This window comes from Ranitomeya variabilis, chromosome 6, assembly GCF_051348905.1.
Source record: "Ranitomeya variabilis isolate aRanVar5 chromosome 6, aRanVar5.hap1, whole genome shotgun sequence".
NCBI classification, from domain to species: domain Eukaryota; kingdom Metazoa; phylum Chordata; class Amphibia; order Anura; family Dendrobatidae; genus Ranitomeya; species Ranitomeya variabilis.
Genome location: NC_135237.1, coordinates 543250843 through 543266509, shown reverse-complemented (window position 1 = coordinate 543266509; position 15667 = coordinate 543250843). Strand labels below are relative to the sequence as shown.

Sequence of the window (15667 nt, the reverse complement as noted above, 5' to 3'; positions counted from 1 at the left end):
ACGCTCACAGTTCTTAACCTGTAAGAATGCAGGAACAGCCTGCACTTCAAGGTCTCGTAGAACAATACACCTTCAGTGTCATATCTTGTTCGGGCTGGAATAATCAAGGTCTCATAACAACTATGAACTTTTACCTAGTAACAAAAATTTATCTCAAAACCGTAAGATGAAGTCGAAAAGCACAAAATGAAGCCTGCTTTAATTTTTCTTAGTTTAACCCTTCACACACCGACTGTACAGGAGGTGAGAGGACTCTGCAAGGGATTTATGAGGATGCAGTAGGTGAGGGCAGAGCTGGTCGTGCAGCAGTTTGGTGGAACGAGGGTTATTGTAGGTTGTAGGCTTGTCGTAAGAGGTAGGCCTTCAGGTTCCTTTTGAAGGTTTCTATTGTAGGCAAGAGTCTGATATGTTGGGGTAGAAAGTTCCAGAGTAGGTGGATGCGCGGGAGAAATCTTGTATGCGATTGTGGGGAAAAGAGATAAGAGGGGAGCAGAGAAGGAGATCTTGTGAGTTAAAATGCTTTCATGCTTTGTAGTGTTTCAGTAAATTTGTGATATGGATTCCATAATAAAAGTTAGCACCAAATCTGCGACCTGGGCACAAAGAATAATGGCTCAGCCAAATGGCACAAAGCCTGCATGTCAATTCACGGAAGCTAAATTGTTCCTTAGTACAAAGCTGCACAGCCAAGGATTCTGTTAGGTGTTGTCTGTACATGGAAATCCTCTTGCAAAAACAATCCTTCCATATACCTATGTACAAATTGAGTCTGATAGATGATGTCACTAATTTGAAGAAAATCCAACGCCCTCTCTTCCTATAACGTGGGCATGACGCTACTCAGACAACACAGGGTAAGGGTAAAACAGTGTGGCAATACTTTATTGAACTACAAAACAGGCAAATAACATTTAGAATAGTCCCAGTAAAATACTCAAGATAGTGCACATTACAGAGTCTCACCCTTCCCCTGACTCGCCGGGATAATAGTAGCTGTTGCTTCAGATCTTCCGGGGGCCGTTTACTCCACTTGTGGCATGCACACAGAGAACAGGTAACGACAAGCGTATGAAGATGACAGTCCATTCAGGTACAAGGCCAGTTGACCGGAGGGTCACAGCCTGGCTTAATCTTCCACGGCCGACTAGCCCATCTGTGGAACTCACAGAGAGAAGGTATCAAAAAGCTTAGAAAGATGATAGTCCATTCAGGTACAAGGCCAGTTGATCCGAGGGTCACAACCTGACTTCTCCGAACAACTCCATGGAGCTAGGCGCCCGTCCGGTCCCAATCCTGGCTTTCTCCAAATGTATCCATAGGTTCCAGGTGACCTGCAGGTACCAACCTGGTTTTCACAAATGTATCCATGCTGCCAGATAACCAGATGGTCCCAACTTGGTTTTCACAAATGTATCCATGGTTCAGCAATGGTGAATGGACCAGATCTGTATTCTGCCGCCGGGGCTGTGGTCCCCTAAGCTGGCAACCTGTAGAATGATAAATCTGTATCCCTCGTGATGGAGTCATAATGTCTTGGCTGCAGTCCTGTAGAGTCTCTGGCTGTTTGGATGTCTTGGCTGAATCTCTGGCTGTCTCAAACTCTCCATACAGAGCCATATAACCAATTTTTATACTTAACAAGTGTGTTTCATTCAGTATTTACAAGTAGTGCTGATAAGACCAATTCACATTGATTATGTAATCTATTTGCATAGATTTTCCTACTTTGGAATGCCAACAAACTGGCTGGCATGGACAATGTATAATTAGCATATCAGCAAACATCACTAGTCATCAAGGATAAGAGCACAATATGTTACATCAAATGTCAACTTACAAGTCAATATTACAGGCTTACACAAGCAAAAGTCTGTTTTCTTGGCCAACCAGAAAGAAACATATAAATTCAAAAGTCAACATATAGATAACAGTCTATTCTTTCTTAACCAGACGTCTGAAAATAGACGTCTGGTTAATTAAGATACAATGCTGTATCTCCACAGCATTGTTTGACTTTTTTAGCGCAAAATTGGCTGGACTTTAGAGTGGACACAATGTCACATTTGGAGAGCCTCCCACAAGTGACCCCATTATGGAAACTAGACCCATCAAGGAACTTATCTAGATGTGTGGTGAGTACTTTGAACCCGCAGGTGCTTCACAGAAAATTATAATGTTGAGTCGTGAAAATAAAAAAAATCAATTTTTTGCCACAAAAATTTTATTTTAGCCTCAATTTTTTTCATTTTCACAAGGGTAACAAAAGAAAATGGACCTCAAAATCTGCTGTGCAATTTTTACTGAGTACGCTGATACCTCATATGTGAAGGAAAACGATTGTTTTGGCACACAGCAGGGCTCGGAAGGGAAGGAGTGACGTTTTCATAGAATCATAGAATGTTAGAGCTGGAAGGGACCTCCAGGGTCATCGTGTCCAACTCCCTGCTCAGTGCAGCACAGGATTATCTAAACCATCTCAGAGAGATGTCTGTGCAGCCTCTGTTTGAAGACTTCCATTGAACTTGCCACCTCTCGTGGCAGCCTATTCCACTCATTGATCATCCTTACTGTCAATTTTTTAATCTTCTCCCTTTCAGTTTTATTCCATTTAAGGCTACTTTCACACATCAGTTTGTTTGTTTCAGGCACAATCCGGCAAGTTTTGAAAAAAAACGGATCTGTTTTTTTTTTTTACTCCGGATCTGTTTTTTTTTTTCTCATAGAGTTGTATTAGCGCCGGATTGCACCTGATGGCCAGACGTTTCATCCTTTTTTTCTGGATCCGTCCAAATAGTCGTTTCCGGCGGACGGAGAAAACGTCTAGAGGAAAAGCGCACACTGACGGACCCGGACAAAAACGCGTGAAACGGAGATGTGAAACGATGAATCCGGCCTCCTTATCCGGTTTTCAAAGCATTTTCCATTGAAATCATTCTCTCTCTCTCTCCCTCTCTCTCTCTCATCACTGTAAACTACATGTTAAAAATTAAAACCGGAATCGGCAGAAAAACGGATCCTTTGCATCAGTTTTTTCACTATTTGCAACGGATCCATTTTTTGGAACATTAGCCGGATTCTGCCTGAAACTAAAAACCTGATGTGTGAAAGTAGCCTATTCTTGTGTTTCCGTGTGCAAATGAGAATAAGGATGATCCCTCCACACTGTGACAGCCCTTCAGATATTTGTAGACAGCTATTAAGTCAACTCTTAGCCTTTTTTTTTTACAAGCCGTACTGGGCAGGTATTGGCAGAATTTGAGCTTCCCCATAAAATGTATTAGCGACTCATCCTCGCAGATGTCCCTTTGGGACGTACACCTCAGCAAACTTGTTGCTGAAGTGCTTAGTGACTGGCCTAACTTTGAAAAGGCAGTAAAGCTAGGGTCATCTTAGGGAGGATATCGTGCATTATCATTGTATTGCAAAAATTTGTGGATGGCCTCAAAACATTTACAGATCGTAGCCATGCGGAGCACTGGAGTGTTTTATAAACACTCAAATATTGAGTTCTGGAATCTTCACTAATCCTAAGTGAAGGACCAGGCCCCAAAAGGTCTTCATTTGTTATGCGTCTACAGGGGTCCAGTTAGAAATTGAAGTAATGGTGTTTTGGGTCAAAAATTGTTGGGCGTACAATTTGTCTCGGCCACCATAACGTTTACAAAATCATTTCTGTGAGGATGGTGGTGTCAAATTGGATTCCTGATTGTGCCAGAAAATAAGGAATCTATGGCTCACAATCTTTGGGGTCAGTAACGGTGGGCGCTGGTTCATTTTCTGTCCTGGAGCGTCTGCGTGGTGGTTCGGTATCACTTCAGGAAGAGAAGGTGGAGGATGGCATCCTCTCCCTCACTATCAGTGTTGGAGTTAAGTAAAGCGTATGCCTCTTTAGCTGAATACCCTGTTTCGGATGACATTTTTTTACATATGCAGTGTTTGTGTACCAAATTTTATTGAGGTATGTGAGTGTTTGGTGTAAAAAATTTTTATTTATTTAGAAAAAAAAGAATCTAGAATGAAAGAGATAAAAATAAAATTAAAAGAATAGAAAAATTTGGAAATATAAAAAACAAACTTACTGAATGGACTGTGAAAAAAAAAATACTGAGCGCCCACAACTATCTGACATTAACCTGACTATATTTAGTAAAAAATATTGTAATAGTCTCCGATTAGAGTATATTTTTACTGTCCATAATCTAGTCCTATCAACTAATCTAAAAAACTTTTCTTAATTTTTTTTCACACACACAAAATCCAACAACTGGAGGCCGATCAGTGATGTGCCTCTGATCAGCACTTGACAGCTGTAGAATGCACATTTTTCTTTTCTTTTTTTTTCCCGTACTGATACTAACCCTAACTAAATTCAGTAATAATGCATCTGAAGTAGACAGTCAAAAATTGGTAGAAGAGCTAAATAACCCAGATAGAATGCACATTCAGGAATGGACAGCTTGCTTGCTCAAGAGGGCATTTTGAAGGCAAGGGCCTGTTAATGCAGAGAGCAGTTGCAAATACTTGGGTAAGAGTGAGCTTTACTGGAGCCACAGGTAACTGATTGTCTTGGACTGGGTGGGTCCAACATTAAAGTGCAAGTGGCTCCATATTGGATGACTTTCTCTATTGTTTGGTTTCTTGTCGGGGAGCAAGTGTTCAGTACAGTGCCATGCCTACTGCCCCTCTTACAAGACTCTAGGCCAGCGCTATTATAAATTTTAGAAATTAAAGTATAACATAATTCTTTTAAGGATGCAGATAAATGGCCGTAGTTCTTGCGGATCACATCTCCGTGCATGGACTGGCCTGGCACCTTTCCTGAGCTGAGCATGACAGTGGGATGTTTTTCTCTGCAGCTGTCCAGGTCAGGTCAGAAGAGCCAACAGTCAGTACGAGGTTTGCAATATTATCCTCGCACCAGAAATTTGGCCGTCTGTCTGCCCCCTAAGGTATAGGATCCCTTCAACATTTCCTGTAGTTTGTGGATATAGAAGTAAAAGTAGAAAGTAATGACATACTACTGCATTGTGACAGAAAGCACAAGAAGTCAGGGCTGGAGAAAATTAACCCAACTCTTTCTTCTTGAGGCAAAATGCCCGCAAACATCCAGTACAATGGAACAAAGCAGGAAAATTAATGATGGGGAATTTTAATGTGATAGAAAACAGTGCTCTGAGCTTTTCTGCTTGCAAATCATGCACAGGGAAAGCAAAATGGGAATGATTGCACAATTGTAAATGAATGGACCATAGGAATGTTTGCTGGGTGTGAAGCTAGTCATGCATTGTGTCTTAAACGAGTGCAAACTCTAAGTGGCTGCTGCCTGCTGTGCTGACTTTAGTAAGAATGGATTTTCTTCCTATTCAGCAAATTATAAGATGAGCAGCTAATATTAGTCATATATGTATGCAAATCTTTATGGAGGTTCTCAGAGCCATCAGCGTAAATAAATCATACAAGAAAACTAGAGTATACTCAACAGTGCAGCTCATAAGGCTAAAGCTAGCCAGAGAGGCAATGGTAAAAAGGAACATTTGGAGCATAAAAGAGAATTGGTAACATTGTTTTTGTGGTGAGAAAATTATTGGTTCCATTTAAAACAAATATTTGTTCAATCAGTGGCGGCTGGATGTAAACAGACATTTATTATTCCATTTAATGGTAGAATGAAGGAAAGCAGCAGGGATCCTTCAGTGATGGGTCCCCTCTCATGACATGCCGCGTAGCATTGGTTTGGTGTACCTCTATAGTGGATACATATATGTTCAGCAATATTAGTAAGGTATATATGCAGTCATCTGAACATTTTTTTTTAGTGTTGTAACTAACTTGTGATGTGTGCCTGTGCTCCGGTCCTGAAGGTATTGTAAATCAGAGGCAAATTAACGCTTTTATATCCAAATAAAAAATGAATTGTGCAACTTATAGTAATAAATTTACGGTAGTTAAACAGCCAAGTCATCATGAAATGCGCCATAGCTGTTCGTAAATTTAATACATGTATAATTATAAAACAAATACACTTATAAATCATATAGGATATATAAAAATATATGGCTATACAGACAGATAAATAGATACCACTCCATCTGTATGCTCTATTTGGCAAATAATCTAACTAACATTCTTCGCAATCTGTACCTTCTACAATTACAAGATGCATCTTACTTTGTTGTTTTAAAGGGTTTTTTTTCCCAAAATTGCTAGCTATATTCTATTTATAGGATAGAGGATAACTTGCTGATCATTGAGGGATCTGACTGGAGGGACCCCCAGCAGTAAAAGAATGGGGCTCTGTAAAGCCCTCTTGAATGGAGTGGAGGTGCACATGCTCAGCCTTAGCTCCATTCATTGTCTGCTGGAGATAGCGGAGTACAGCCCTCATTTATTTCTAGCCGTCCCATTGACAATGAATGGAGAAGGTTCGAGCATGTGGACCAAAACTTCATTTAAAGGGCATCCATATGGGCAATACCGTCTATATGGGCATTTAGGTAATAGAAAGTTGAATAAAACGATAGCTTTATATCTGTGATCTGATGCCTTATTCTCGAGAAATCCACGTTTTTCTTAATGTGTAAATGAGCTGTTAAGATCAATGGGCCGGAAGTAGATCTCTCCGAGAATCTGCCTCTAGAGCTTGTTTTAAATGAAAGATTCTAAGATTAAAAAGTAACTTTTATTAAACTATAAGAATAATAATGAGGTTGTGCTCGTTTAAAAATTTCAACTGTCTGATGGCTATTATTCAGGGGTAACTATTATTCAATTCTTCATCTTTATTTTCCTTTTTATTTTTTGGGGATAAGCAGTCTCATATAAGGGTAGGTATTATTCAGTCCCTCCCCCTTGCGGTATTTTTAGTAATTGATTTCTCTGCAAAGCAGCCTCATTTCCCTGAAGAAGCCAGCAAAGGTGAAACATGTTGGGGAGGCAGCTGTTTATCATTTTAGAGCAGCTAGTCCATATTGGTGACATGCCATAGAGTGGTCCAAACATTAACAAATTAATGTCCGGTTACTGTTGATAGGCCTCATATGGGGAAGTATTGAATAATACTTAGCCCCCTAAAGCTTATCAACCAGAGAAATCAATCACTAAAAATACAGCTAGGGGAGGGATTCACTTAGTTACCATCAATCCCTCAAACTCAGGCACTAGGTTCCCCAGAACTCGTTGCCACATTGTGATGACACTCTTATTCTCACAGGCATCAACATTCATGTGTGGCAACTGGTCACCCCTTGTAGACACCTACTTGACAGATGCATTTGTTCCTCTCTGTGATGACAATTCTCTCTTTGTGAAGTGGTGGTGCTTTCACGCAAGAGGGCTGGGCTCCTTCTCAAATCTCACTGACTGCAGTACATGTATGAGCCTCTTCATGGCATGTTTGTGGCTCTCTGAGACCTTGAGTAGTGCACCAAATTTTTTGACTGCTGCTCACCCCTACTTGCTAGCTAACAATGACGCAGACATTTTCTGCCTGGCTCCCCAGCTCTTCTCCTTGTGCCAGGTTGCTCTGTATAGCTTCCATAGAGCATGCATGCGTTTCTGATGCGATTAATAATGCACATTAATTAAAGGAGATAGCGCAGCCCTCACATTTAATGAGTGACATCTTTAATTCCCATAAAGGTCACTTGCTCTTTATGTGCACTTGCATATTTTTTTACAATTAAAAAATAACTGAACCATTGTACAATATAAGGACCTTTACTTTTTGTCCCAGCCCTATTTCCCCATAGATTGGAAGCCCTCTTGAGCAGAGCCCTCCTCTTGTTTATTATTTTTGAATGTCTGATATTATGTATACATATGAACTCTGAATTGTTCTGTGATCTGGAATATGTTGGAATTATATAAATTACGACTATTGTTATTATTATTGTTATTATTATAGATAGAAAAAGGTAGAATTTATACATTTTGTTAGAATTTACAAATACTGATTAATTACTCAGGAGGAGACAATGTGGTTTATTCATTCTTCTAAACTAAATTCAGCATCACCCTAATTTGTAGATGTGTTTTCCCTGCAATCTATGGGCACCATATAGTGTAAAATGATGGGTCAGCAATCACAAGTGACCCATTTAGCACGCATGATAAGTAAGTCTGTAATTGTCTGCTTCCCTCCATCATCCTCTTCAGCTCGAAGTCATTGTGCAATCCCGTCAACTCGATATTATCATGCACCCAGTTATCCAGAAATTAATTGAAGAAAAATGGAGATTTTTTGGCAGGTAAGCCTGGAGACTATTTCATTGAGCTAATTGATAGTGCCTGTGGGCAAAGCTCTCCCTCAGCTGTTTGAGATGAAAGCCTGCGCTATGTTCTCTCTCCCCGTAGAAAGAAAATCTCTATAATGCTGTCACTGAATCTTCTATTCATCATATCGTGGACAGCTCTGGGAATCGCATCTTCGCTGCCAAGAGCAGAGGATGCCCCTTACAAATTTCCAGAGGTACGTCATGGCATGTGCAAGCAAAGAGAATGGCTTTATATCACAGCCCTTCCGGCAGCGGAAAGTTGTAAGAAAACACAGTTGTGAAAAATAACACTTTATTAATATGAAGACTCTTATTCAGTTGGTATGTTGGTCCACATAATGGAATTTTCTACAACCAATTGTTCTTTTAGGTCTCTGTAGCTAAAAGTTGCTACACTCTATGGACAAAGGTATTGGGGCACTTCCGCATTACACCTACAGGAGCTTTTCTGACCTCCCAATCTACATGCATAGCATTAAAATGGCGTTGGTTCCCTCTTTGCAGCTATAACAGCTCCCGCTCTTCTCGGAAGCTTTTCTACAAGATTTTTTATATGTGCTTGTTGGGATTTTTGTCCATTCGACCAGGAAAAGCATTTGTAAGATCAGACCCTGATGTGCTTCCAACTCAAGTTCAACGAACCACAGTCACAACACATACGTTTTGCAGACAAACAAAAACCAAGAAAAAACAAACAAAATGAGCCCATACCTGTAATAGGTAAATAGTTATATTACATGTAAATAACATAGGGTTTGTTTTTTCTTGTCTGTGAAATGGCCACAGTGTGAACATGCAACATGCGCTTACACATCACATGTATAGCAATTTATGCTCCAGCTCATTTATTTGGTTTTGCTGTAGTTTTTGTACTTTGTACAAACAGTAGCGTGGCAGCCCCTTTCTGAATTAGGCATTTCATCAATATGGCTTCCCTTAGGCAGGTGTCTGAATAGTCGGGCCCATGTCCTGCTCTGTCCTTATCTACACTGAGGTCGGCTGGCACAAGATAAGGATTAGATACACCTGATCACGGTGGGATGGCTTTTATGCTTTTTTTTGTGTAAATCAAGTTTATTGAGTGAAGTCACTTTCGCAAAAACTATTGAAGCAAGATAATAGTAGAATGATACCACTTAAAATGACATTTGAGATATTACCACTGTAATCAAGAGAAAATGTATAATAAACAATACTCTATAGACCCACACCATGACTCCGTTATCTTCTTGCTGTAATCCATTATGGCGAAATATGTCTATAGTCACCGTCACAGTGTGGGTCCGTTTCTCCGGAGCTTCGTTTAACAACCAAGTTCAAATATATCACCGTATTAAATTATCCAAATTCAGTCCAAATCATAACCAAAACTCCTTTATAACATATACAACAATTAACAAACAAAGAGAAGAGAGTGGGAAGGAACAGATAGAAAAGAAGAGATAAGAGGGAAAGGATGGGGGGGAACCGGCCTCCGCTATTCCGCCCAACGCAGCTTGGGACCGAATTCAGTGCTTATTAATTCACGACCCAAGGGTCCAATCTGAAAAAAATTAAAGGTTTGAATCAGAGACTCCGCTAAGCCACGCAGTCAGGCCCGCGGTCTCCCTAAACATTATCCAAGGGGTCCATACGCTCAGGACCTTGTCCAAGGTCCCGGTGTCCTGACCAACCAACTGCTCCATTCTGAAGAGGAGATTCAGCTCCACCACAAGCTCGGCTCTTGAAGGGATATTCGTCTGCTTCCAGTAGCGAGGTATTAAATTACACGCAGCTGTCAAGAAATGTCTGAGGAGGCTTTTTTTAAATTTAGCCACTGAAAGCTCACAGATAGATAGCAGAGCCACCTCTATTGAGGGTCGGGCTTTATACATAGATAGCTTATTATGTAGGTTAAACACATCCTCCCAGAAACCTTTAATACATGGGCAAGACCACCAAATGTGAATGTATGAACCCCTCTCCCCCCAACATCTCCAGCACGTGTCTGGGGTATTTGGGAACATAGAGTGGATGGTATCTGGGCATCTAAACCATCGAGCCAGAAGTCTATAACTTCTCTCTTGGTAGTCCGCACATAGTGAGGATCTAAGTGTATAGAGAAGACTCCTATTCCTGTCATCCGGTATTAACGACTTATTCAAGTCAATTTCCCATTTCTGGAAGAAAGCAGGAGGATCCAATGTAGATATCTGGTACCCCTGGAACATTTTATACAGGAGTGATACTGTGTGTGATGGAGGGTCCCCACCCAGACACGCCGACTCGAAAGAAGTAAGCGACCGGAAAAGGTCGACCCGTTTAGATACCCTGAGAACGAAGCTTTTGACTTGTTCATAAAGAAACCACATCCCAAGTGGAATCTCCGAACCCTCAAAGAGGGAATGCAAAGGTTTTACACATGAAGGGGTAATATAGTCATGAATTATTGGATGGCTATCCCTATGCTTATGGAGGAATATGGTTTTATCTAGGCCCGCAGGGAATTCCGGATTGTCAGAGATCGGTGTCAAGGGACCAGGTATAGATGACAAATTAAGCTTTAGATGATTGCGATTGACAAAAAGAATCAGATTTCTAGTAAGAAAGGGAAGACTCCCCCCCTGTAATCCCCGGCACCCAACCCCCCCCCCCCCCAGATGTTAACTCTGGGATTGGTAGTAGGTGAGGTCATTTGCCCGACCAAATATATCTTGTGATGGCTGATTTGAGTCTGGAGAAGAAGGAAGCAGGCAGAACCATCGGAATGGTCTGAAAGTAATAGAGAAGGCGTGTGTTGTGAATTTGCTTTTTGCTCCCTCTAGTGGTTACTAGTTTTTTGACTCTGGTTTTTCTGTCATTCCTTTTATCCGCACCTGGGTCGTTAGTTAGGGGTGTTGCTATATAAGCTCCCTGGACCTTCAGTTCAATGCCTGGCAACGTAGTTATCAGAGCTAGTCTGCTGTGCTCTTGTCTACTGATCCTGGTTCCAGTTATATCAGCTAAGTCTGCCTTTTGCTTTTTGCTATTTGTTTTGGTTTTGTATTTTTGTCCAGCTTGTTCCTAATCTATATCCTGACCTTTGCTGGAAGCTCTAGGGGGGCTGGTGTTCTCCCCCCGGACCGTTAGACGGTTCGGGGGTTCTTGAATTTCCAGTGTGGATTTTGATAGGGTTTTTGTTGACCATATAAGTTACCTTTCTTTATTCTGCTATCAGTAAGCGGGCCTCTCTGTGCTAAACCTGGTTCATTTCTGTGTTTCTCATTTCCTCTTACCTCTCCGTCATTATTTGTGGGGGGCTTCTATCCAGCTTTGGGGTCCCCTTCTCTGGAGGCAAGAAAGGTCTTTGTTTTCCTCTACTAGGGGTAGCTAGATTCTCCGGCTGGCGCGTGTCATCTAGAATCAACGTAGGAATGATCCCCGGCTACTTCTAGTGTTGGCGTTAGGAGTAGATATATGGTCAACCCAGTTACCACTGCCCTATGAGCTGGATTTTTGTATTCTGCAGACTTCCACGTTCCTCTGAGACCCTCGCCATTGGGGTCATAACAGGCGTGGCAATAGATCCATTTTTATAGTATTGATCCTACCAAGCCAGGACAAATGCAATTTATTCCAACGCTCCAGGTCAAGCTCAGCCTTACGAAGGGCCATTTTATGGTTAATTTCGTACAGCCGTGATGTCTTGGTAGTCAGGGCTATACCCAGGTATCTGAGGGAGTCAGTGTGCCATTTAAAAGGGAAGGAACGTAATTGTGAGACTAATGCAGGGGATAGGGAGATATTTAGCATTTCGGATTTGTGTGAGTTAATTTTAAAGTTACTCAGTTGGCCAAAGCGATGCAGCTCCAATAAAACATTGGGTATAGTAGTTAAGGGCGAGGTGATATACATAAGCACATCATCAGCAAATAGAGCCAAATTATGTTCTTCTGAAGAGATCTGCACCCCTTTGATTGGTATATTATTGCGAATCGCATTGCCAAGTGTTCCATAGTTAGTATATACAACAGGGGTGACAGAGGGCACCCCTGTCTCGTGCCGTTTCGAATGTGAAGGTGGTCCGACAGGGAGCCATTAACTTTGATTTGCGCCGATGGAGAGTGCCATAATGCTCCTCAGCATTTTCCGTTTTATTCCAATACCCTCAAGTGTTAGATACATGAAGTCCCAACCCACCCTGTCAAATGCTTTTTCAGCATCAATTGATAATAAGCACATGGGGTCCCCAGTTCTGTTTGCTCTGTCTATCAACGAAATGGATCTGATAGTATTATCTCTAGCCTCTCTACCCAGAACGAATCCTACCTGGTCTTGATTAATCAAATGAGGCAAGAGACCACTCAATCTCTTAGCAATCGTTTTGGCATACATTTTGACATCTATATTGATAAGTAAAATGGGACGATAACTACTGCACAGGGTGGGATCCTTATCTGGCTTTGGAATAATTGTGATGTGGGCGGCTAAGGCCTGTGGGGGAAACGCCCCCCCCCCCCGAGGCGACAAAATTGCACTCGGCCAACAATGGAGGGCCCAAAAGGTCCGAGAATTGCTTACAAAACCCTGCTGAATAGCCATTAGGACCAGGGCTTTTCCCTGATTTCAGGTCTCCAACTACCGAGGTGACCTCCTCTAATGAAAAGTCCTCCTCCAGACCCACCAGGCACTCCTCCGAGACCACAGGCAACCTATTTGATTGAATGTAAGATTTTATTTTATCATGGAGTAAGTGAGTCGGAAGGTCCCCAAAGTGACCTTTTATGTTATATAGGGAGTTGTAATAGTCATGAAAGCTGGATAATATGTCCCGTGTACTATGTGCTATCTTACCTTTGGCCATTTTTATGAAAGGGATAAAAGTCTGCGGACCCCTTGGGTGTAAGGCCCTTGCTAAGAATTTGCCGCTCTTGTTTCCCATATGATAAAACCGGCTCCGAATTTTCTCCCTAAAACACCGGGACCTCTGATCCAGAATTGTGAGTAATTTTTGTCTGGCCGTGGATAGATCTAACAGGGTAACCCGGGGAAAGGTCTTGTTTATGTTTTAACTCGAGTTTAGAGATTTTAGAAGAGAGATCAGCTATTTCTGCTATGTGGATCCTCTTGAGGCGGGCACCATGGGAGATAAGGATACCCCTCAAGACACTCTTCAATGCCTCCCATTTTATCGCAGGAGATGTGGGGTCCGATGCATGATCCGCCACAAAACCTACTATGGATCGTTTCACCTCTGAGGCACATAACGGATCTCGCAATAAGTTCTCATTTAGGCGCCAAGAAAATCCAGGCCTCACTGAGGTGTCCAATTTTGTTGAAAAATAAATAGGTGCGTGGTCAGACCTCAGCATCGACCCCACCTCCGCCCCCACCCCCGAATCCAGCAGGGAATGGGACACAAAAAAATAATCGATTCTGCTATAGATGGAATGTGCCTGAGAATAGAAGCTATAGTCTCTTGTATCCGGGTGAAGGGCCCTCCAAACATCAACCAGACGTAGATCACTCATCTGCTTTCTTACCTTTTTGATGGTAGACAGGGGATACGAGGACTTACCAGATGACACATCAACTGAGGGGTTCATTGGAAGATTGAAGTCACCTCCCAAAACAATCGGTGAATTGCCCGCAAAATTCTCTAGGAGCTTTTTACACGAGTAGCCGAATTTCAGCTGGTCCTGGTTAGGAAAATAGACATTCGCCAAAGTGAGCTCACGAGATCCCCAAGTCAGTTTTAAGAAAATAAATCTCCCCTCTGGATCAATCGCCGAATCAAGGACCTCCGGGAGGAAGGACTTGTGAAAACCTATGGATACACCCTTGGACTTAGCATGGGGGTTCGAGCTATGAAACCATTTCGGATAATAAGGAGATGTACAGTCAGGAGTCACCCCAGTCTTAAAATGAGTCTCCTGAAGTAATAAAATTGAGATACGTTGCTTATGGCTGGAATACAAAATCTGCTTTCTTTTTTCTGGAAAGTTGAGCCCCCTAACATTGTATGAACAAAACCTGATCTCAGCCATAGTCAAGGTAATTTTCAGAGAACTGGCAGTGCGGGCGCGGAAGCCGGGTCCCCAAGGTCCCCATAAGTGAATCCAGAGTTGGAGATAGGCTGGGGGGTTGAGAGTTGAACGACTGAGAGAGGGGAGGGAAGAAATAAAGACAAACAAGTAGAGAGAAGGAAAGAAGAGTACAAAGTAAGGCGTGAGTACACCTATATAAAGAAGTCGAGACGCGATGGTGTGTCCCATATCCACCAAGCGCATCTATTTGAGTGAGGAAAAGCCGACAGTCGGATCCGTTCTCCACCCGCCACCCCCACGACCCAGACACCCGTGAAACAAGTAATAAACATTTGCAGGTCAACAATAGAACTTCTTAATCCATGTTTTGAGCCATAACTATTTAGCGATAACTGTTAGAAAATAAGACCTTATATAACATCATAAGTAAGAAGCCGGGGTGTCCACCAAGATGACAACCAATCGAACAATTGAGCACGAGCAAACCAAGTATATATCGGACCAAAAGTCCAGATATCCTGTTGGAACATAAGTATGTCGGACAGAAAACTTCGAGTAAGATGAGGAACACGGATGCCCCCTCAGGTTTGATAAGGAGCTGAACTGTTCTTTTTAGATTGCTTGACGTGAGGGGATTTCAGCCATCTGGGTGGAATGTCTGGGAGCTGAAGAGGCTTTGGCCAGTCAGGAAGCTCAGTCAGTGGTAATTCGAAAGTTCCCAGGAAGGTGGCGAGGTCTCCCAGGTTGCGAAAAATTGCTAATTTCCCGCCCTTAAAAGCGATCAGTTGAAACGGAAATCCCCATTTGTATAGAATATTTTTTTCTTTAAGAAGAGATAAAAGTGGACGCAGAGCTCTTCTTAATTGTAGGGTCCGCCTAGATAGACCTGATAATATTAGAATCTGAGCCCCACAAAAGGTAATGGAGCCTTTCTGTCTAGCGGCCCACATGATGGTTTCTTTGACTCTATAATAATGTATTCTGCATATGACGTCTCTGGGTCTAGAGTCTGATTGTGGTTTGGGTCCCAGGGATCTATGGATCCGATCAAATTCTATGGAACGCGCACCTTTGTCGTTCAGGATCTCAAGGAACAGTTTTTGGACTGTACTGTCTAGTTCAGTTGGGCCGACAGACTCAGGGAGGCCGCGTATTCTAATGTTATTGCGTCTGTTGCGGTTCTCTAAGTCCTCTAACCCTATAGCCATGTCCTCCAATCTCATGGTATGATTAGCTAGAACCTCTCTGTGGGTTTGAAGTTCTTGCAAGATAATTTCCTGGGATTTCTCAACATCTTCCACTCTAGATGTGAATTCTGATTTAAGGACCTGCAGTTCTTTTTTGTAAGAGCTTTCAATTCTGCAGGCGAATGTCTCTGAATCATTTTTG

At 42.1% G+C, this 15667-nt stretch overlaps 1 protein-coding gene across 8 annotated transcripts in view; it reads left to right on the top strand.

Annotated features, from left to right (window-relative positions):
* Positions 1-15667, top strand: part of LOC143783036 (uncharacterized) — a 251852-nt gene that overhangs the window by 129292 nt on the left and 106893 nt on the right. For all 8 annotated transcript variants that reach the window (XM_077271204.1, XM_077271209.1, XM_077271208.1 and 5 more), the window contains 2 exons: positions 8155-8246; positions 8353-8467. In XM_077271204.1, the coding sequence (XP_077127319.1) occupies positions 8155-8246; positions 8353-8467 (207 nt within the window). The remainder of the gene's footprint in view (positions 1-8154; positions 8247-8352; positions 8468-15667) is intronic.